Below are 23159 nucleotides of genomic sequence, written 5' to 3' on the forward strand. Positions count from 1 at the left end.
ATTTGTGTTTAGATTTTATCAATACTTTTACATCTTTTTCTTAAAGGTGAAAATAAGATAAGACACATTCCAAGTAAACGCCCCAGTGATGTGCTTTCTGATATACACCCACGATTCCGATCCGACTCAGGCAAAATAGGAGTCCACTAGTTCTGCCCGAAGTCGAATTTGTGCGGATTCGTCCGGATTTGTCATGAGTCGTCTGGATTTGTCAGAAGTCGTCCAAATTTATCAAGAATCGCCAGGAGTCATCCGGAGTCATCAGGATTCATCTGGAGTCATCTGCAGTCATCCGTAATATTCCGGAGTCATCCGGAGTTATCCGAAGTCGTCCAGAGTCGGAGTCGTTCGGATTCGTCTGGAGTTGATAGTTACAATGTGCTTGTGATCAGAGATGTTATCGTTGTGTTTTATTATCTTTTACTTTGCGCCTGCACTTCGTACATAGCCCTTTGTATAGAAGGCCGACTCTCGACGACTCCGGGCAACTTCCGTCGACTTCGAACGACTCTAGACGACTTCGGACGACTCCTGACGCTTCTGGACTACTCCGACCGACGACTCCAGATGACTTCGGACGATTTCGGACCAGTCCGGACCACTCCAGACGACTTCGGACGACTCCGGACGACTCCGGACAATGCTGGGCGGATCTTCATCACAAAAGCAAACATTTTATTGCTTTAAATGTTTTATTTTTACATTTATATTTTGTGATTATTACACTTCCCAGTTTCTACTGCAACCATTGCGCTTCCTGTTCGTTTTGGTCCAAACTTCCGCTAAAAATCTGCAACCGAATGTTGAAATTAAATTTCTACCCTTCCTCAAAACACACACGCTCCCAAGCTCAAACATCAAACAAAATGCAAACGTATCGTGTAAATGCACCTACTCTTACGCTGGTTTACGACCACCTTCGTAAAATGTGATTGTAGTAAAAAGGAATTTCCTTTCTACATTGTTTATTTTTCTTTTTTTACTTACAGGTAAGCGACCGACTACACGTACCAAGGATCTGTACCTGTTTCCTGTTGGTTCGTAAGTCGTAACAGCAGATGCTTCTTCGTGTTGTGTGTGAGCCTTTTCGCCGGGGAAAGTGCATCGTAAAAGTTTGAAAAATTATCACCCAAACGTTTACAACCAACTGCGCCGTAAGAAATTAATCAACTTCTGTGGAAGCTGTTGTACAAATGCTTGTTCTAACACACCCCACTAAGCGTGTTGCTGTGCCTGCACGATAAACACCTGAAACACAGCGTTTCAGTGCCATCTGAAGCGATTGTATCGATGGCGCTTCAAAACATGCTTCAAGTTAATGTCGCGATAAAGTAAAGTTTCGAGTTTAATGCCCACTTTTCCTGTTTGCCGCCCGTGGGCGCCTTCAAAACTTATTGCCCGTTGGTGCTGTCGTTAGAAGATCATAACTCGCGAACAAACGCATCATGTCCACGTTTTGACAGCTCGACGACGATTTCAGATCGTATCGTAACTTTTGTTCACACCCTTGTACCCGGTGCACGGTTGATTTCTAAAATGTTTCCATTTTTAGGGTTTGGGAGTCTATTATATCCCGTCGGGGAGGGGGTTCGTCAGTGCCATCAGGTTGATGCCGAGAATGGACACTTGGAAGCGAAGACAAACATTCAAACTGACAGCTAAACCATGTCGCTTTAGTTTGAAGGGCTTTTTCGGATGGTTTTTGTAATATTTCACACGACTGTCAATCGGGACCTATGGAAAAAGGGGAGCGATGTAAATTGATGAACCCTTTGCTTTGCGTTGGACGACTCCTTTCGAAGAAGTGAAACGATCCCGCTGACACGCTGGGATCGTCCGTGTCGTGCTTCTAAAAATCAAAAGAAAGTACGGGAAACTTAACCCAGCAGCGCAGCTCCAGGCAGCTCCCGTTTGCTCCGTTGCTTTCTTCTCCGGCTGCTGCGCCCCACTAATCGTCAGCATCTGCACTGGAAGACACAGAAGCGCAGCATATGCACCATCATACATAGACCGGCGTTGCATACACATATGCGCACCGACCGCGTGCCGTCGTTGGCGGGCTTGGGTGCTATTTTTGGAGTGGAAAACAAAACATAACTGGTTCGTGGTGGTGTCGGACGGGCCAGGCCCTCGGCTCGCTTAGAAATATGAGCAATTGACTTCGTGCGCGGGGGACGCCTTGAAAGAAAAGCAGCGAAAACAAGAAGCGCCCGGTTGCTGCATGCGGTTTAAATATTGCCTTTTCCTCCGCACTGCCTGCCACACTTACATCGCATGAGAACCGGACAGACAGGAAACGGTCCAAACGGTGCCGCTTTTTCCCTCCGAGGAACGACGGGGTGTGTGCACGACGGCGATGTAAGAATGCAACACAGCACTGCTGCAACGCGGTGCGTCTGTAAAATGTCTTGCACTGTCTCGGTACGCGGGGTGGGTTTTTAGTTCCAAACCATTTTTGGCTGCTGCTGCTGCTGCTGCAGTCGACGGTGCGGACTGTTTGTGTTCGCTTTGAGGTGGTTTTGTGATGAAATTGTTATAATGCGTTTAGTCTTTTTTTCTCCCTCTTCCTGTTAGCCCCTTGGCGAACGGAGCAACACTGACAGGAAGGGCAAAGTTTCATGCCGTAATTAAGTAGCAAATGTTTCGGTTTCGAATTTTGCCGATTCTGAGTATTGTGTGTGTGCGATGGGATGAACCAAAAAAAAGAAGATTTTCAATAAAATGTTCTACAAGCGCCCTACTAACATATTCCCGGCCCGGCTGATGAGACTCTCTGCTTGGAGAATGGAAAAGTTTAGGCAGCAGTGTGCAGGCAGGCAGGCATTTTCATTCCGTTCCGGGCCATGTTTAATGTTTTTCGCCAGAATTGTATCCGCGTATCGTGTGGAAAAGTTTATAATTTGTGTTTTAATTACGGCCTCCAACTCGAAAAAAAAACGGAGAACCAACTGGCTTGCCGGTACCAATTTGGATGGTAATGTGTTTGCCTCCGGGGGGCAGCAATATGAAAATGTTGTTTCGGTTTTGGAGTCCAAAAAATGAGACACAGTGGATATTAACATATGATTGTTTAGCTTTTTTATATTAAAAAACGGACATTTTGAACTTAAATTTAATAAGCTAAATTGCAATATTATTTAATATTGTTATTTTGCTTTAATTATTGTAATATTACTTTACTACAAAACTATCTGAATTACGAAACATTGCTGAAAATCCTTTAATTAAACTGCTCCACTTTGACACTCAATACCAATTGAACTCTTCCCCTTTTCGTGCTGCCCTCCCCCTATCGCCAGGGGTAATCGATTTGTGTGCTTTCCTGTTCCCACGCTGTTCGGTTAACAATCGGGCGACAATCCTTACAGCCCCTGGTCCCGGTTTACAGCTGTTGCACCCCGAACCCTAACCTCTTCGTTCCCGTGAACGAATTTTTATTTCTCACCCATTCATGCATTGCAGCCATGTTCCAAAACGTGTCCGACATGAAACTAGTGGGAAAACTAGCCCTACTGCTACCCAGATCCCTCTTAAAATGCATCCACGATTTAACCGTTTGACCATTTCGCCCTCGCCCACCCGGGGTTCGCTGTTTGCTGCACCGTCCGTACCCGTGTCTCGAGCGCTGGGTCGAGCGGCTGGTTGATGGGTGGTGTGCAAAATTAAAAGCTTTTCCCACCCTTTCTTGCTCGCTCGCACTCAAATGGAATGCGATCAGATGCACGTATGTACGTGTGCGTGGGCAGCTGCCGCTGGCACAGGGGGAAAACCTGCAACCAGAAGGATTAATTTTTAATAAACGAAAACGTTCAACTGCACCTGTTTAGCTCGAGGCCGTCGTCGCCGCTCTGCTTTTTTGCTGAAGTTAGGCAGCTGGTCAGAATGGATCTATGGAACCGTAGCGTCCAAATCCTCACATTCTGAGGAGTTTTGTTTGCTTTTCCTCGTGTCCAATACCCCCAAAAAGGGCATCCCGCGTTTGCGATAAGCCTTTTTGGAATAGCTCTGGAGCACGGGAGCAAATATGTGCTCTTGGAGAGCTGAAACAACCCGAAATGTGTGGGATATGTGGGTTGCTTGCTCTACTGCCCTTTGTTTTATAGTTTCTACCATGCTTGAAGGATAGCTGCAGCAAAAAAAAAAATATGGGGAAGTGAACCAGCAAATTGGCCTGACCCCTCGGAAGGGAGTTGTCGACAGACGACCAACCTCCTCTCGATAACTGTTTGGGTTTTGTGTCTGTATGGTACCGTCAAACAAGAGGGGTGTAGATTGCTAACCGTTGATAGATTCCACACCGGGGCTTTTGCCATTCTCACGGGAAACTCTTCACACCATCTCGCTCGCTCTCCCTGTTTCGATCATCGAATGAAAAGTTGTGCCTGTCCAGGCAGCAATGAAATTAAAACAAACATAAAGATTAATTAAAGCAATCGGTTTAATTTCCTGGTGCGCCTCCCGAAAGGAAGAACAAAAACCCCGAACAGTGACCGGAGTGTAATAATCATTTGATAATTTTCTTGCACAACCATCTTGCCACTCGTTTTTGTTGTTTGGATTTTGTTTTGGCGCCACTGCCACCACCGGAAATGGGGTTCGTCGTTTAGCGTGTTCCCGCTATCGATGGAATCTGGTGTAATTTTTGCTTTCTGGAGCAATATTTGCTCACCGTTTTCCTTAACCTTCTTGTACAACAGACTCTCGGCACAATAAATCAAACCCCCCCGATTCTTAAGTGGCTCATTATTTTTTTGAGCTTTTCTTTTGTGTTGCTCTTTTCTGGCGGTTTTCGATTGCTTCGCACGCCATGACTCGCCACTGCTTTCCTGCGAGATCGATTATCTCGCGCGTTAGAATCGGGCCACCATTCATAACACTCGCTGACAGCACAGTGTCAACAATTATTTGCGTTCGCCATTGAAAAGTGGAGCCACACGGTGGACGGTGGGAAAGTACACGGAGGGAAACCCTGAACGAAAAATAAGCTTCCACCACAAGTGACATAAACTCTGGTAAACAGTTCCACCTCGACGGGCACCGAACCACTCTCTCGCTGTGTTTTAATTCGTGATAGACCATCCACACCCGACCCGGCACCGACCACCATGGCGAGATGTACTCGTGATCGAGTTCCAATATCACAGCGGGAACGTGATTAGCACGCGCTCGGTTCTCGCCGGGACATCTCGTGCCGTAAACACACAAACACACAAACAGTGTATTAACATAAGTGGGTGGCTCACGGACGGTTTTAACGGACGGCCTGCTGAAGCTATCTTTCCCCCGCCGGTGTGCTGTGTTGTGGCCACAGTCCGTGCCGGTCCCGTTTATGGCAAAATCGTGAGCCCCAAAAGAGCCTGGGTTTCGCTAATTTAATGACCGAAAAATTTGATCAATCGCGATTGCGCTCGCCAGCGCACCATACGGTGGTGGAGCTTCACAATCATAATAAATTAGGTTGAGCCGTTTTTTTTTTTTTTGGTTTATGTTCAGCCCAAGATAAACGGCGCGCTGAAGCGCGTCAATCAAGCTGTGCGAGTTTTATTATTGGGCGCGCGTGTGTGAGATCGAGATTTGCGTATCGTGCTCTAATTTAGAGCGCGCTTATCTTGTGATTGTGGGACCTAAATAGGAAAGATGTATCGAAACTGGGTTATGCGTGTTTGGCGAGAATGTTTCCTTCTCCTATCTGATTTCATTAATTCCAAATTTAATGGCTAAAATCGATTGCTTATCTCTCCCACAATCCAATCCTCTCAATCTTTTGCTCGCTTGGTCACACTTCCCGAGGTGTGTGTGTTTAAAATGTATCGTGAAATTCTCGTTAGCCTTTTTTACGAAAACTTCTTTCCATCCATCCGTCCGTCCGGTCGGGGACGTTTTGTGTGCGCTCCGCTGATTGACAGGTTCGTTAATCTTGGTAATTGCAAACTATTTACCGGACGTCAACCGAAAACCCCATCCCCGCCCGCGGGAACCACACGCTTCTTGGCCAGTTTCTTTGCCCCTATCAACCCGAACCTGCTGCTTCTGCTGAGTCTGACGGGTATGATTGACTTTTTTATTTATAAATCCCGCTCGCGCCCGCCCCGGTTTGCCTTTTAATCTGTCGCCCTTGCGAATGAATCGCGAAGCGATAGAAGTGGAAAATACATTTTATGAACTCTCCGCTCAACAATGTTCATCATCAGCACCTCCTGGTTTATTCGCTCGTGGTGAATGAGGGTGGCACTCTTTTTTTCTTCCTCAATTTGATTTTGACCATTTGGCACTTTTTAACAGTGACCAGTGTGCTAATTTGCAATTAGCCATTGTGTGCTGTCGAATCACTGCAGTCCGGTGAATGGTCCGGTGCACCCCACGGGTCGAGATTCAATCAGCTGGTATGCTGCTCGGTTCCCGTTCCGTCCGATTGTGCAGCGTTAAACATAAATCAACTTTCCGGCACGGAAGGAAGGCTAACTAACCGAAAACGACCAATTTCGAGGAGCCATTATTTAGCTGATAATTTTGTAGTTTGCTCTTCAATTAATAATTCTCTCGAACCAAACTCACGGGGCTAAACGTGGTGGTGGACGGTTTAAGTTTTTCCCTCCCTTCGCTTTCTTTAAAAGCATTTTTCGCGAAAAAGAACGCGAGAGGAGTTGTGTTGCATGTGGTGGGTGGTAGTGGTATGGGGACGATTGTCGTGGCAGTTCCGGATGAATGGAATGGAATGGGTGGTGAAACTTTTGTGCACGCTCCCTCTTGGTGGCGTGAATTGGAAGGAAAAGAAAATTAAAAAAAACTGCAGGAAAATCTCGGACACTGAACGGGAAAAGCATCACGGAAGTATTTTTTTCCCCATCACATCGTCTCGAGCGATGGGGAGTACAAGTTTGGCACAAGTTTTTATTTTATTTTCGCTCAGCTGGAGCTTTTTCGTCTGTTGCTTTCTTTCCAAGTTTTTCCTTGTTTTGTTTTGTTTCAGCACTATTCTCAACCATTGAAACAAACGACAGTGGGGACGATCATTTGGAGCAATGCTAGAAGGTATTGCAAGAAACGGCCAGCCGAAGTTGAGCAAACTCCCCCCGAATCACGGAAATGATAGTGACAGAGGAAGGGACAAACTCAACAAACACACACACACACACACACACACACACACACACACACACACACACACACACACACACACACACACACACACACACACACACACAAAGACTGAAAAAATAAGACACAGGCGATGATTTTGGGGAAGAAAGAAAGAATGATTGAGGAAATTGAAGCAAAACTTTATTATGGTCATCCTACAGAACGGAAGGACCGAACCGGCCCTGCTTATATCCTTTCCTAATTTGGGGGTTTTCATTTCTGCTCGTCATCAGCCGAAGTTCGCTGGATTTTTCATGCTCATGCTCTCTGGGACTTTGTACTATGTGCGCATTGTGTTTACGGAACAAACATTTGCGATATGGCTTTAATGCATCGCCAACTCCATGTATCCATGGGCTGAGGGTTTCAACGATTGAAGGGAAAACAATACAAGAGAAAACAGCTACGACTGCTTTTGGAGCGCGCAGTGTTATTAGAGCAGAACGAACTCTTAAAAACAAACAGGACGACCAGGAACAACGATTGCGCGAGGAAAAGTCCGAGAAACTCTTCCGTCCATCGCAGCTAGACGAAATGGATCTATAAAAGGAAAAGCAATGGAAAAAGGGAGCCTTTTTTAAATCGATCACAAGCAAAGAACCACTCCACACTTCGTCCTCTGTACCATCGAAAAGCCGTCTGGACAATATTTGAAGTGACAGACTCTAGTTTGCACTTGCCAGACAACGTTCCTTCCCTCCGTTTCAGTGATTTCTGCTGCTGCAATCGTGCGGGGGATTGTAGAAATTGTGGTTGCAAGTTTACTCCTTCAACTTCCCCAAACCCGCATTTAAGTGTTTCGATTTCCGAGAACCGAATTCTGAAAAGTGCCGACTCAGTGACAATCTGATCGAGAACCGGTCACATGGCCGGTTTGGGGAAGGGTTAATGGTCCTTCGGTCCTGTCGAAGGAAATAGGTGTATGGTCAGCAGTGGAGCGTCACTGTTGATGATGGGGATGGGTATCAAGAGGCATTTATGTGGGCACTTGAATCATTCGGATGACTTTTCACTTCGAAGCGCCCTCCGTACATGGAGGCAGACCGATGTGGCCAGTGTGCTGGCGTGCTCTTCCGAGTACTTTGGATATCATTGACGCTGCATTGACTATTCACTTTGAAGTGTTACTTTGCGGATGCAATAAAGCTCCTGTTGCAAAGCTTCAGGACAAATAGTTGAGAATTAATCGAATGGGTCGTATCGAATAGGGTGTCTGGCGCTGCTGGAGGACTTAAGATCTTTAATTTACTCCAGAAATAGGTTGCTCTTGCCAAGAATCTATTGAAGATGTAGTGTAATAAAAATATCAATTTACTTCTCCAAGAAGTCCTACAAGCAGGATTATGGTTTCAATGACTTCTGACCCCAACCAGTGTCGTCTCCCGACCACAATAACAGCCCCCAAGTTTTTATCGTTTCTCTACTCACTAAACCTTCCTACCTCAATTCCACAATCACCATCAAAATGGATGCGTTTCCCAGTGCGAGTTGACAGTTTTATGCGGGATATTTCTTATTTATGCACATTCTATCACCCCATTAATGAAGAGAAATGGCTCGAACGGTCAAACCATCTACCGGGAGGGGTCCCCGTTGTCTATGCAGGAAGAAATCGTTTTGTTCCAATCCGGCCGAGTGGAAAAAGCGGTCTCTTGGTATCATCGTCGGTTGCTAGTGACCGCCACCCAAATGTGTAAATGCTTCTCCTGCACTTGGATTTTGCCACAGCAAATGAATGGAATGGCTGCCGGCACTCGCAATTCACCGCAGGGCCTCCGACCAGGACGTGACGACATCGTAAAATAAAGCTTTGTGTTGCACCACGCAGGACAAAAAATCACAACTGTAGCACAAATAACGTCCCTAGGTTTGCAGGAGGACGACATTTAGCGCATGATGCTCGAGAAACAATCTGGCGTGGTTCGCCTTCTGTCGTCATGCCGAGGAAGTGAACCTTCCCAGAAGTCCCAGCAGCATTCAGTGGCAATTCCGTCCCCAAACCGTCGTCGCCAGCGGGTACGCATTACAGCTCGACCCCGAGTGCAATAATTCTTCATGTATCGTGATTTTCCATTTCAATTACACGATTCGTCTGCTCTGCTGCGAAGAAGTATCTGACATTTCTCGATGTATCTCTAACCACAAAGTGAATAGAGATGGTGGCCACCCACTGTCTCTCTCAGACGATCAGGAATGTGGCGTTCCAGGAGCGTGAGCAGTACGACAGCGACGGAAGCCTGGACGAGGACGAGATTCAGACAATGTTTGATGTTTGGCTTTTCGGACATATTCTGATGCGGGGGAAGATGTTATGGGGATTTTTATTTACTTTTTCGCAGAACGAATGTCCTCCACAAAAGCGGCTCATCCGACTTTACCTTGAAGTAAATGGGGTGCGTCCCACACAAAACGCAAACTGCGAATGACTGGGACACGTGTGCGCGGGTTTGGTTGTTATCCTACTGTGGGAGGATAAAAGGATTTCCAGCTTCCGTACAATCTACGGCATTATTTGTTTGTTTGTCTTTTATTGTTGTGCACCCAGGAGTAGCAGGAACTAACTTTTAGCGCAAGTCGTCTGGAGGAATTGGAGGCGGGATCTGTGGGCTGTAACAAAAATGTATCTCCATTAGCAGATTCCTCGTGCTCAGGGACGAACACATCAAACAAATGAAGATGATGATGTTGTCGATAAGTCGCAAAAAGCTACGCGCTAGGGCGGATGCCGTGCTTAATTTTGGGAACAGACAACTAATGAAGAATCACGTATTGTGGGGGTGATAGATACCGTTGAGAGGAGGGAGATTGGGAGCCGTCGTATGTCTGATTGTTAATTAGTATCTTCCGGAGAAAAACAGTGTATGTTTTTAGCTCAATTGCTTGAGCCAATAAGATGTCTAAGTATTTTTGCGCACCTTTGCATCCTTCCTGTGTGGTGTTGTTTGAATAGACTTCCTGGAATGGCATGGCGGATAACATACTTCCTTCTCCGACTACTGCAGCTATTCCAATTCCACTGTACGGCGGCGGCGTGTGCTTAAAGTTGACAACGATGTCTCGGTGAGCTGAGTTTTAGATTGCTTTGCGCTCCATTCCAGGCACATTCGAGGTCCTTCCAACGCACGCTGTCTGCTAAATGTGTCGGTAAACAACTAGCACACATTCTCACACGTATACACACCCATGTGGGTAAAAGTTTTCCCGCTCCATGATTGCTCTTTTCTCCACCATCCCATTTTTCCATATTGGGAAGCATGGGAATTTTGTTGCAATAAACGGCAAACGGCAATGTCGGTGATGTCGGTGGACCGCCAAAACAAAGCAACGAAGCGCAGCAAAAGAACTTACCGAAAGAAAAACAACGTGTCGGTGGAAAAGTTGTACCGTGTTTCCTCGCCGTTTCCCTGGGAGCAGGCAGCGGACAAGGCAAAGGCATATACGCGGAGGCCGCTAGGTTGCTTCGCGTTATGATGGTTCGGAGCGTTTGTTTACCGTGTCGGTTGTCCCTCTCGCCGTGAATGGGAGGAAAATGAGAAATTGATTGCAAATTCCTGCACGATTGGAGTCGCTCGGGCGGGGGTCGGGTTTGCCGCGCGTTGTATGTTGATTTCGTGTGCTTGCGTGGGAGCGAAGCAAAGGAGGAGAAAACAAAACAAACGATTGACGGGAGCTTGATTGGTTCTAACGTCAGGTGGAGGTGTGTAAGCATGAATGGAGTAGCGATTTAATTTGGACAGAATTGTAAATGAAGCACACGAGCAGAGGTTCCGAGTTTGTTGATATGCGGTTGTGCAGGGAAATGGATCGATCGACATGACTACCACTGGAAAATGTCTTGTTACAATATTTATAAGCATCAGTTTTACAAAGAGTTGAACTTACAAGCGATAAAAGTTTACTTCAACCTGTCACTGTAAAAGTTTTCCACTGCATTAACCTACTCAAATCACATAAATGGGTGCTAAACTTTCCCCCGTTTTACCCAAGCGGCGGACGGAAATGCAAAGAAACCATAACTCATAACCCTGCCGCTGCTGAACGCAAGGGCGTGCCGGGATGACCACCGGTCCTTTGTGTTGCCGGGGCTAGCAAATTCGATTCTAATCAGTGCTTACGGCAGCACAACGTCGTCGTCCAGCGCTTTTCTTCGCCAGACGCGCGCGCCAGACGCACAGGGCGAAACTAAGTTTTGCGGTTAGTTCGAAATAACCACAGAAATCGTTTTTCCCTTGGCAGTTAGTTTTCCCCTGCCATCACCACCACTATGTGGATGAATGTATGTATGTGTGCATTATTCTGCACACATCGCGCCTGTTCCTGAACACCCACCCAAATCATTACATTTCATAGGCACCAGAAGCACCAGGGGGAATAGCCCCAGCAAATGGTTTATGCATGACTTTTACGTCGAAAAGAAAAAAAAAATAAAAGCCCGGATCCTTTCCGCGTTCTGGATGGGAGAAAATTTTGCTTCCTTTCACTTCACTTCCGGGTCAACCGTATCCCACCACTACGCCTCACATACGTTACTGTGCGCCTCGTGGCAGGGTAGATGGCGACACATTCTGATACTGAGACTGCTGCTGCGGCTGCTACTGCTACTGCAACGGAATCTATTTCTTTTAACTCCCCCTAGTCACTGAGACAGTCATAGGTTCTGGATTTTAGGCGTATCGCGCGTGCCGGAAGCATAAACACCCATCCCGGTTTCGAGAGGAGCGTCGAACGTCGAAGAGATGTCCTTTCCTTCGTTCAGAATGAAAAAGGAACATGGGAAAAGTATCTCCCGGCGGTGGCGGCGCCACTGTTCTGCCGGCGGCGGGAACCCAACACCAGCACGGAAGCAGAATGCCACACAACATCGTAGACGCCCTTTTAAGAGAGAGCGAGAGTGGGGAAAGCCGGCTAGTAGGAATAAGAATTCATTAAAGTACCATCGTTGAGGGCCTATAGAAAGTAAATAAAAATCAATTGCAACGAAATGGCGCCCCAACAGCGACAGCCGGCAAAAATAGAAGGGAGAATGTAACAAACAGGCCCAGTTTTTCTACGAGGGGTCGTCTCTCGACCACCTTATCTCTTGCATGTATCGGATTTTTGTGTGATTTGTTATCAATATTTTGCTTCTTCTCCTCGAAACAGGGCGAGAGAGAGAGAGATACTTCAATCGAAGTAGTGCGTAAGCGTAGAAGCGGCGTAGAGCAAACGGGCGCGTTTGATGTTTCCTCTCGGTGGCGACTGCCCGGAGCGAAACTCCAATTATTGAAAACAACCAATCGAGAGTGAAATGGTTCGGAACCATTGCTGTGAGGCATATATTCGAACTGTTGGGGAGGAGCAAGAAACGACTGTGAAGGTGTGCGGACAACCATTGCAATGTGCCGCTCTTCCCTTCTAACCCCAAAAAAAACCCTGTCCGCGTTGGGCCACCCGTGGCAAAAAAAGCCTGGAGCTAGATTCGTGCGACATGAATTTGTAATCAAACGTTCACAGCGAGCAGCAGCAGCAGCAGCAGTCAGCGCGTAGATCGGTATCGGCATGCAACCACGCATTTTCGGTGCGGCGCAAGAGTACACAGGAGTGTGGTTGCGTTTTACGAAATTTTCTATCAATGTAGACTGTCAATCACACGCTCGCTCTGGTCGGCAAGAGTGTGTCTCCTCTCCCATCGCGATGACCACTGTCCCGATGTCAGTGACGATTTGTTGTATCACACGAGGATCCCCCCCCCCAGAAACGGCCGGGTATGTGTCAGCGGCGGACTTGCCTTGACACGAATGGTGCTGAAAATTAGTCACTCCAGCTACAAAAGGCAACCACCAGTAGAGGCATAGGCAGCAGAAGGTTTTTCTCTGTTCAATTGAGCTAAATTAAAAATTTAAATCGTAAATCTGGAAAGCCCTTATACTCCAGCCCCCATCGTTTGTTTGCCTCGTTTAACGCTAATGAACAGACATTTTTATTATGTTGTCGGCATCGCGCGACGTACTATTCTCTGTCCACATTGTGTCCAGGCCCAGACTCTGTCGCGTCCCTCCTGCCAACACTAAATCGAACTGCATGCGACCGTATCTCCTCGTACGCTGGAAGCCACTGCGGGTACTTCCATTTTAAAGTCAAAAGTACACGTGCCATCGACAGACCACACTGCTGTTGGCTTTAAATCGGACGGATAATTTATCTTAATTGACAGATTGGAAGCGATTTACGAACAACAAAACGCACAGGGCGAGTTGGAGCTACACTCTCCGCCAGCCTTTTTCGCCAGCGTTTGGTGTTGTTGTTTTTCGGGAAGTGATTTTCCATTGCCCTTCAGTTCAGTGCTGCGCTGCTGTGTCGTCCGTCCATCTCGTGCTCCTTGCATGTTGTGTGTGTGTCCAGCAACGCATCACCATGGTTAACGATGAATAATGACGTTCAAGAGAGCTCTCCCCCGAGCTGTATGTTCTGGCTGGCTTGCCAGAATAGAAGACTGTGACAGACCGACAAACGATCATACAACGCGCACCGCAACTCTTTTTGCACAGGACAAACGTACAGGACACCGCCACGGCTTATTAATTACCGGCCGGAGGCAATATGAATTGCTATTTGTTTGGCTTCTCCCATGAAGCAGCCCGCCTGCTACACGTTTGGGGAGACACTTTGAGTGCACAAAATTGGCATTGAAAATTCACCATTGAGAAGTCGGCAGAGGAGGGACTGCAGAGCAGCGTACAGCCTCTGCCTAGCACTCTGCTTAGCTTACCGAAACGAATGCGGACGCGAATGTTGTGCATCTTCAATAATATGCTGGCCCTTTCAAATGCAATTCCAATTGGACAAGAATGCACCAAACGTGGGGCCCGCACACGAATCACGCTTTCGTCGTCTGGTTTGTGTTTCTCCCAGCCGAGCGCGGCCCTGCTCAGAAATGTAATCTGATTTTCCGCTCCGATGCCATTTGAAGACATTAATTTAATTGAGAATGCAGAGTGCGCCGAACAGTCGGAGGAGTGGACTGTTGCGTGAATGTTTCGGGCCAAAAAAACACCGTCGAAAACGGTTAGCAGTAGTAGTAGGGAGCGCTTAGCCTAGCGACAGCACTCTCGGTATACACCCTTCAAGTTGATGGGGGTTTGGGTTACTTAAATAACAAGGGCCCAATTATGGGGTTGCAGCTCAAGATGTTTGATAGTTTCTGGTGCGTCCGAAGTAATCTTCCCACCGCAAAGGGGCGCACAAGTGGAGTGGCTGGCGGCCGGTGGTGTTGATATTTTAAACGCAGTACTCGGACAGAGAGGCCAGAGTGTAGCATTGGGCACACACACAGCAAACGGTTCGGGTGCAACGCTTAAAGTAGGTTAATTCGTCATGCTTATGGGGCCGTGGGTGGCACTGTGCAGCGTTCCGATTGCCGATGCCTAGAATGCGCAACTGCGCGCCCACACACTGCAGTTATGGGCAGCATTAATGAGAACGATTAGCTTAAGTATTATGGGCTCGTTCATGGGTTTTTAATCTGCTTGCCGGCAGTTCCGGCAGCGGCCTAATCATGCTGGGACAGTGACGCAATCGTTCTCTTTGTTGGGTTGTTTCTTGTTTATTATGACTGTCGACGATGATTGTTGTTTGTCTATGGAGAAGAACATCGTTATGGAGTTAGCGATAGTTATGGAATCGAAATCAATAAAGTTCATTTAGAACGATCGGAGTTTTTGCAGTTTTTTTTGTCATGCATTAACACTGTTAGTCGTTGTACCTAATGGCGTTTAATGTTCAACTAACTTTCTCGTTAATTAAAAGCGCTTTCAGCCTAGAAATGTACTCTGTGGTCCTCTTGTCGAACCTGGTCGTAATATCCTGTTGAAATAGCTTGTTGCATCGGCACGATTATCCACTGCTTTCGAAGTAACTTCCTCAAAAAGCCTAACCCTCTTCACCTAATCCAGTCCATGTTGGAGCTTGAGCTGAGCATGGCAGAAGTTTTAACAGGGCTTATAAACCCACTCCGCCTGCATCCTGACAGGGTCTGGGACCTGACGACCCATCAAACAACAACCCCCTGAAGTGAAGTGCACCGGTTGAGTGCCGGGTGAAATGTAATTTTGTTTGTTATTTGTGAAATTTTAATCACTACAACCGCACACACACACACTCACACCACATCCAATACTGGTGGTATTCTAGGACTCTCGTGGGACACACATGCACATGCCGCGAGTGAAAAGTAATTCCCAAAACTAATTCCCGTACACTGGATGGGAGCAAAACTTGTGTTGTGTGTGCAACAGGCAACACTCGAATGCAAATGTGAATTATCCCTTCCTGCTATCGTGGGATGGTTGTGTTGGATGGTTCTTAACATTAGACGGCATTAGACAGGCAGCCTCAAACGAGGTAGGACACGAAGGAGGGAGGTTTTAGATTTATTGTGTAGTGTTTGATCTACATTGCACATAGACAGTCACGAAACAAATGAACGCTGTTATTATGCATTGTTTAATGAACACTGGTACTGCTGCTGCCCGCTCCTGTTGGCGGTGGATGGTGTGCGCGAAAAACATGTGTTCCTGAGAGCACTCACGAGTAGAAGTAATAATAGAGTGGGCAGTGAGGGTGAAGGAAGCTTTACTAGTGAACTGTGACAAGCTACTTGCACCGACTCCCCATGCTTCAACATTACAGGGTTTTCTAAGACACTTTCGAATGCGCACATTATTATTCATCACCTTCAAGATGTTTTTCAACAGCTGTCAAATGATTGATTTTCATCGCAATACAATTTCAGTTCTTACACATGATTTTCAACACACCGCAAAAAACTGTCACACAACTCAATACAGCTTGAGATGTGTTGAAAATCATGTGGAAGAACTGAAATATTATTGTAATGCTAATAAAATATTTTTGACAGCTGTTAAAAACGATTGCGAGATGTGAATGAATGAATCATTTTGTTGACATTGGAAATTGAATCGAAAAACCCTGTATTCACTCGATTCATTTTACAGGATTTTCCAAGACAATTTTTTTAATTTAAACATTGTTTTTCGCCACGTGCAAGAAGTTATTGCACATCACGCTATTTCATTTGCATCATAATATTTTTTTAATTTCTTCAGCATGATTTTCAACACGTCATGTAATTCAACGTAACAAGATGTGTGTAACATTCTCAAAAATATATTTCATACATTTTCTTGCATTTTTATTACAAAAGTGTATCAATTGGAGAAGGACTAAGGTTTTGGCTTAGGTTGATGTGCCGTGTACAGCGAAAATCTGCTTGAAAAACATTAAAATGCATATAGCATTAACTTTAAAAATGTTGTAAAAATCTTGCTGAGATGTCGTTTTACATTCCCTGTGCCAAAACGATGACAATAGATCATCGAAGTGTTGAAAATCATACTGAGGAAATAAAAAAAAAATATGGGAATGAATAATCAGTCTAATGTGCATTAACTCCTTGCACGCGGTGAATAACAATGTTAAAATTTGAAAATGACTTGGAAAACCCTGTACATTTTCCCCGTACAATGAAAAATCGAAAACATATGCTTTTCATTAGCGTCAATCACTTAGCACCCTTCGGAAGCAGCCCGGAGTATAAGCCGGAGCCGATGACAAGGCAACTATTAGCGATGATTCGACGGATGTTCGTTTAATAAACTTCACCCACGGTCAGTTAATACTGTGGTGCGAACGTCTTGCCAAGGCAGCGAAGAACAGACACAACCGGAAGCTGCCTACACAGCGCACTCACTAATCGAATAAACACTTCTTCGAACACCGATTGATTGATTAACACCGTACGGTGATCGTTGACAGCAATCATGATCTCGTCTCGTAATTAACTTTACCATTTTCTTTTTTCTTGATACATTTTACAGCGCTCGAGTTTACGGTGGAACCATCGGACGTGACCATCCCGGAAGGCAACTCGGTGATGCTGCAGTGTGCTGGCCGGGCCGACCGGAAAGTGCTGCAGGACGGTAAGGTAGCGCCGAACATTCGGTGGCGTGGCCCCGACGGTCAGGACATTGGCATCGTGGGCGACACGTTCCGGTCGCAGCTGACCAACGGCTCGCTGTACATCAGCTCGGTTGAGAGTAACCGCGGCCTGACCGGCTTCTATCACTGTCTGCTCAGCGTGGACGGTATCGGCACGATCGTGAGCCGATCTGCACGTGTGGCAATTGCAGGTAAGCATCCACGTTTTCTCTCCACTCTAAAAGGCATGCACACTTAAACTTTCTTCATTTCCGTTTCCCCAGACCTGCCGGACATTAATCAGGAATCGCACGAAATCTATCTGTACGCTGGCCAGACGGCCTACTTCAAGTGTATGTCCAGCCTGCTGCCTTACAGCATCGAATCGCGCTACCACACGGAGTGGCTAAAGGACGATCTACCGCTCCGGATGGACCTGACGCGCATGCTCCTGCTGCCCTCCGGTGCGCTCGAGATTGATGAAGTGGTCCCAGCGGACCGTGGCACCTACCAGTGCAACGTAACGGCAGGCACCTTCTCGCGCCTGAGCAGTAAATCGAACCTCAACATCAAATCCACCGCGGGCCAGCCGCAAAGCTTTGCCCCACCGGCGTTCGTGATCGTCCCGCAGCCCCAAACAGTGCGCGAGGGCGACACCGTCATACTGGACTGTGCGGCCAACGGCAACCCAAAACCAACGATCCGCTGGCTCCGCAACGGGGAAGACATCGACATGAACGATCTGGACTCGCGGTTCCGCATCATGGGTACGGGCTCGCTGCAGATCAACTCGATCCAGGACACGGACGCCGGCGACTACCAGTGCCGGGCGAGCAATACGGAGGATTCGCTCGATGCGTCCGCCACGGTGCAGGTCCAGGTGCCGCCCAAGTTCATCCTCAGCCCGGACGATAAGGTGGCGTACGAAAAGGAGGAGCTCGAGCTGACCTGCTCCATCCACGGCAAGCCGACGCCCATCATACAGTGGCTGAAGAATGGGGACCTGATCACGCCGAGCGAGTACATGCAGATTGTTGGAGGGTAAGGGTGCTTTTTCTGTGGCTAATAAAACAACAATTTAAACCAATTTTTTTTTTTGTCTTTTCAGCCACAACCTAAAAATCTTTGGACTTATCGGGTCGGACGCGGGAATGTTTCAATGCATCGGGACGAATCCGGCCGGAAGTGTGCAGGCGGCAGCTCGGCTGGAAATAATCGAGCCAGGTAATTGATTGTTCTGACTGGGTAGTGTCTACCGGCACCAGCACAGGGGTGACGAGAACACCGTACCATTCTGACAAATCTGGGACTCTGTAGGTTGTGTGCGGAAGGGATTGTTTTTTTTTTTTGTGTTCTGTAATTTAGCAATATCCGTCAGAACTTGGATCGCATCTTTTATTTTGAGAGCAAACGCGTTGTTTCCTCAATCGCAATTAGTGATGGGTAAAGTTGGCAAAAATCCGGAGTCGACTCCAATCCGACTTCAATACATTCGGAATCGAATCCGGAAGGTAGGTCCGCCCTGCATTATTTGGAGTCGCTCGGAATCGTTCGGAGTTGTCCGGAGTCACCCGAAGTCGTTCAATGTCGTCCGGAGTCGTCCTGATTCATTTGGACTCGGAGTCGTCCGGAGTCGTTCGGAGCCGTCCGGAGTCATCAGGAGTCGCCCAGAGTAATTTGGAATCGAAGTCGTCCGGAGTCATCCGGAGTCATCCGGAGTCGTTACTGGGAATCGGAGTCATCCGGAGTCGCCCGGAGTCATTCGGAGTTGGAATCGTCTGGAGTCGTCCGGAGACGTTCGGAATCGGCCTCCGAAACAAAGGATTGTATACGAGGTGCACGCGCAAAGTGAAAAACAAAAAACACAACGAAATTAAATGCCTGATCACAAGCACATTAAACCACACGGCTCGACTCCGATCGACTCTAGACGACTTCGAAATACGCCGACTCCGATAAACTCCGGCCGACTTCGGACGACTCCGAACGACTCCGAACGACTCCGACGCAGGGCGTATCTAGTGGTTCCATTTTGTCGGAATCGGACTCGGAGCACATCACTAATCGCAATCACATTTTAATGCAATTCTTTTTGACGTATTTGTTTCTTTTCTTTTCTTCTGTTTTTTTTCTTTTTCTACTCCTTCGTTGTATGATTTACCGAAAACCCATCCAACAACACGGCTATCGATTTCGATTATCTTCCGTTCTGTGGGACGTTTTCTTTGGTTTCTGTTTTGCCCTGTTTGTGGTCTTCTGTTCGTCTTTCGAATGGGAATCGGTCTTTTTCGTTGGTCGCCCTCCCACAAAACAACAACGACCACCACCACCGACGACGATGACGACGGCCCCGGTACTCTTGTTGATTATGATTTATTACCGTTTTGCCCATTTGTGGATGACTTTGCATGCAAACGATTTTCTTCCCCGATTCTTCGTGCATGATGATGGTACCGGGGGGCTTGCTGGCTTGCTCTCTAACGTTTCGTTGTTTGCTATCATTGCTGTCTTCATCCCCTAATCCCTCGCCCCATCCTCGGGTCTGCTCCATTCATGTCCTATCTGTCTTATTGATGTTTGTCTATGTGTGTGTGCGCACGCTTCTGTATGTACCATTCAAACTCTTTCCCCCCTTGCTGCGCCGTTTGCAATTTATTTTCCGTTACGTGACTTGTTACCGATTTACCCCGTCACGTGTCTCCTTCGGGATGCTCGTTACGTTGACTTATTCTGTGTGTATTGGTGTACGGCCCAACATTCGAACTGCACGTGATACAACTATCGCTCCACTGCTGCATGAATCCGCTGCTCGTCATTGATCCATGACCCGACTCACCCCTCATCTTTTCCCCACCCTGTGTACGATCGACACAACTCGACCGAAATAACTCCACTCCATGACAAACGCTCTCTTGTGTGTGTGTGTGTGTGTCTGTGGGACCGATCTGGGAACAGGTCTGCCGAAACGGCACAAGGGCAAAAAGTTTCAGCAGACGCAATCGAAAACGAAATCGTACGAAAAGTCGCCGCTGCTGCTGCAGTCCGATCCGAAGCTGTCGAAATCGGTACTGGACAGCCTGGTGTCGCGCACCAAGGCACGCCCAAAGTACACGAACGATGACTATGCCGATCACGACCGCATGCTTGACAGTGACCATGACGGGGACGACGACGACGAGGACGAGGACGATGAGGACGAAGACGAGGACGATGAGGAGGAGGAGGGTAAAATCTACCCGCTGCGACCGAACGAGGACCCGAACAAGCTGTACCAAACGCTGACCGGGTCCCGGTCCCGGGAGGACGGCGCCGAGATGGTTGGCCATTTCTCTAATCCCAAGTCTCCCCTTAACGCTGTCACGCGGAAATACTCGAAATCATCGTACGTAGACGGGAGTGGGAAGTTTGCGGCACCGCTGCCGGGGCCGCCGCGCACCCTCCAGGCCCAGATCGTGCAGTCGCGCTTCATTACGCTGAGCTGGCTGGAGCCGGCCAAAAACCCGGACGAGGTTATCTCCTACTCCGTTTACTACCGCATGCACACGAGCGATAGGTAAGCGATTTTTTTGGCATTAATCATCGAAACCGGGGAAAATTCAATGTTTCTTTCCTTCCCTTCCCCACCAGAGAGCGCAAAATGACGACGAAATCGCGCGACGAGCAGGAAATCAACATCCAATCGCTGCAGCCGGGCAAAAACTATCACTTCCGCGTGGTAGGCAACAGCAACCACGGGCCGGGCGAGTCGTCGGAAACGCTGGAGGTGCGCACACTATCCGAGGAGAATATTGCCGGGGCGCCGCAGAATCTGCGCGGGTACGCCATCACCGAGAAGGACATCCACCTGCAGTGGGATCCACCAGCGATAACAAACGGCATGATAACGAAGTACCGCGTGTACTACGCCGAAACGGACAACGGTATGACGGAGATGTACGCGGACACGACCACCACGGAGGCGATCCTTAACGAGCTGCGCCCGTACACGAAGTACACGATGTACGTGGTGCCGTTCAATCAGGCCGGGATGGGCGATCCCTCGCACGAGATTGACGTGAAGACGTACTCGTCGACACCGTCGGAACCGCCGGCGAATGTGACGCTGGAAACGACCAGCTCGACGTCGGTCGCGATACGCTGGGAACCGCCGGCGCTGGAGGATCGCAATGGGCAGATCACGGGGTACAAGATTAAGTACCGGAAGAACAAGAAGCCGCTGCAGGTGGAGACGACACCGGCCAACGTGCGGTACTACATACTGAAGGAGCTGGACAAGATGTCCGCCTACCAGGTGAAGATAGCGGCGATGACAATCAACGGCACCGGGCCGTTCACCGAGTGGCACCACATCGAGACGTACGAGAACGATCTGGACGAATCGCAAGTGCCAGGACAGCCGGCGTGGCTGAAAAGTATGTCTCTGTTGGACGCTGTGCAAATTTTCCCAACATTTTGATTAATTATTTCTCTCTTCTCCTTTTTGCGCAGCTCGCCCTGGAGCGGACAATATTACGGTCACGTGGGGCCCGCCGGTCCACCAAGAGATTAAGGTGCGCAGCTACATCCTGGGCTGGGGCAAAGGCATCCCGGACGAGGACACCGCGGAGATTGAGGAGCGAATGCGCTACTTCGAAATACCCAACCTGGAACCGAACAGCGAGTACGTGATTTCGTTGCGCGCTCGCAACGCAATGGGCGACGGTGCGCCCAAGTACGATACGGTGCGCACCCGGGAAGACGCTCCGATCGAAGCACCAACGCCGCTGGAAGTGCCGGTCGGGCTGCGTGCCATCCCCATGTCCGGCACGTCCATCGTCGTGTACTGGACGGACACAACGCTCAGCAAAAGCCAGCACGTGTCAGACAATCGGCACTACGTCGTGCGGTACAGCCCGAACGGGTCGAACCGCTACCGCTACCACAACACGAGCGTGCTGAGCTCCATGATCGGTGACCTGCGCCCCAACACACAGTACGAGTTTGCCGTGAAGGTGGTGAAGGGACACCGCCAATCGGCCTGGTCTATGTCGGTGCTGAACTCAACCCAGCCCGCATCGCCCGTCTCGCCACCGCGCGATCTGCAGGTGACGTTCGATCCGCGCAACCCTCTAACGGCCCTGCTAAGCTGGCTTTCCCCGCGCCACGTCAGTGGACCGATCGCGGGCTACCAGGTCCTGTACACCACGGACAACACCAAGCGGGATCGCGACTGGAACATCGAATCCACCACCGGCGAGCACACGTCGGCCGAAATTCTCCACCTCGAACCGCACACGACGTACTACTTCAAGGTGCAGACGCGCCACTCCAAAGGGTTGGGCCCGTTCTCCGCGATGGTGTCGCTGAAGACGGGCGCCGAGCTCGACTCGAGCGGCAACCTGACGCTGGACAAGTCGTTCTCGGTCGAGCTGATCTACGTGACCACCGGCTTCGCGATACTGGGCTGCCTGGTGATCATCGGAATTTCGGTAATGAAGTGCCGCAGCAAGGGTCCGGAGGGTACGCCCGAGCATGCGAAGAAAAGCTATCAGAAGAATAATGCGGGCATCATTAAACCACCCGACCTCTGGATTCATCACGATCAGATGGAGCTGAAGAACATGGACAAGGGCGGCAACCACGGGACGACGCCCGGCTCGGTCGATGGCGGTGCGTCGAGCAGCGGTACGATGACGCTGCCCCGGTCCGTCGGCGGTGGGCACGATTACGATAGCGAAACGCCGATCACGCACGTCACCAACTCGCTGGACAAGCGAAGCTACGTGCCTGGGTATAATGGTGAGTTTGTTGGAATGTTTCTTAGATGCGGATGGATTGTTTGTAATAGTGCTGGGAGCTCGGAATCGGTACCAATACTACCCGGTTCCGATACTAGGTTCCGAATCAATCTCGGAACTGATGTCGCGTCTACAATCGATTTTAATTCCGGAACCGATTCCGGTGCCGAATCCAATTTCGAATCCGTTTCCGGATCCGAATCCAAAGTCGATTCCGATTACGGATCCTATTACGGAATAGATTCCAGAGCCGACTCATATTCCGGA

General features: G+C 48.5%; 1 protein-coding gene across 2 annotated transcripts in view; it reads left to right on the forward strand.

Moving 5' to 3' along the window:
- The window catches only part of LOC121591582 (neogenin), a 115758-nt gene that overhangs the window by 89067 nt on the left and 3532 nt on the right, over positions 1 to 23159 (forward strand). The window contains exons 2-7 of one of the 2 annotated variants that reach the window (XM_041912275.1): positions 17016 to 17327; positions 17400 to 18156; positions 18224 to 18339; positions 20071 to 20668; positions 20743 to 21527; positions 21604 to 22893. In XM_041912275.1, the coding sequence (XP_041768209.1) occupies positions 17016 to 17327; positions 17400 to 18156; positions 18224 to 18339; positions 20071 to 20668; positions 20743 to 21527; positions 21604 to 22893 (3858 nt within the window). The remainder of the gene's footprint in view (positions 1 to 17015; positions 17328 to 17399; positions 18157 to 18223; positions 18340 to 20070; positions 20669 to 20742; positions 21528 to 21603; positions 22894 to 23159) is intronic. The other variant, XM_041912276.1, reaches the window with a different exon arrangement.

This window comes from Anopheles merus, chromosome 2L (genome assembly GCF_017562075.2).
Source record: "Anopheles merus strain MAF chromosome 2L, AmerM5.1, whole genome shotgun sequence".
NCBI classification, from domain to species: Eukaryota; Metazoa; Arthropoda; class Insecta; order Diptera; family Culicidae; genus Anopheles; species Anopheles merus.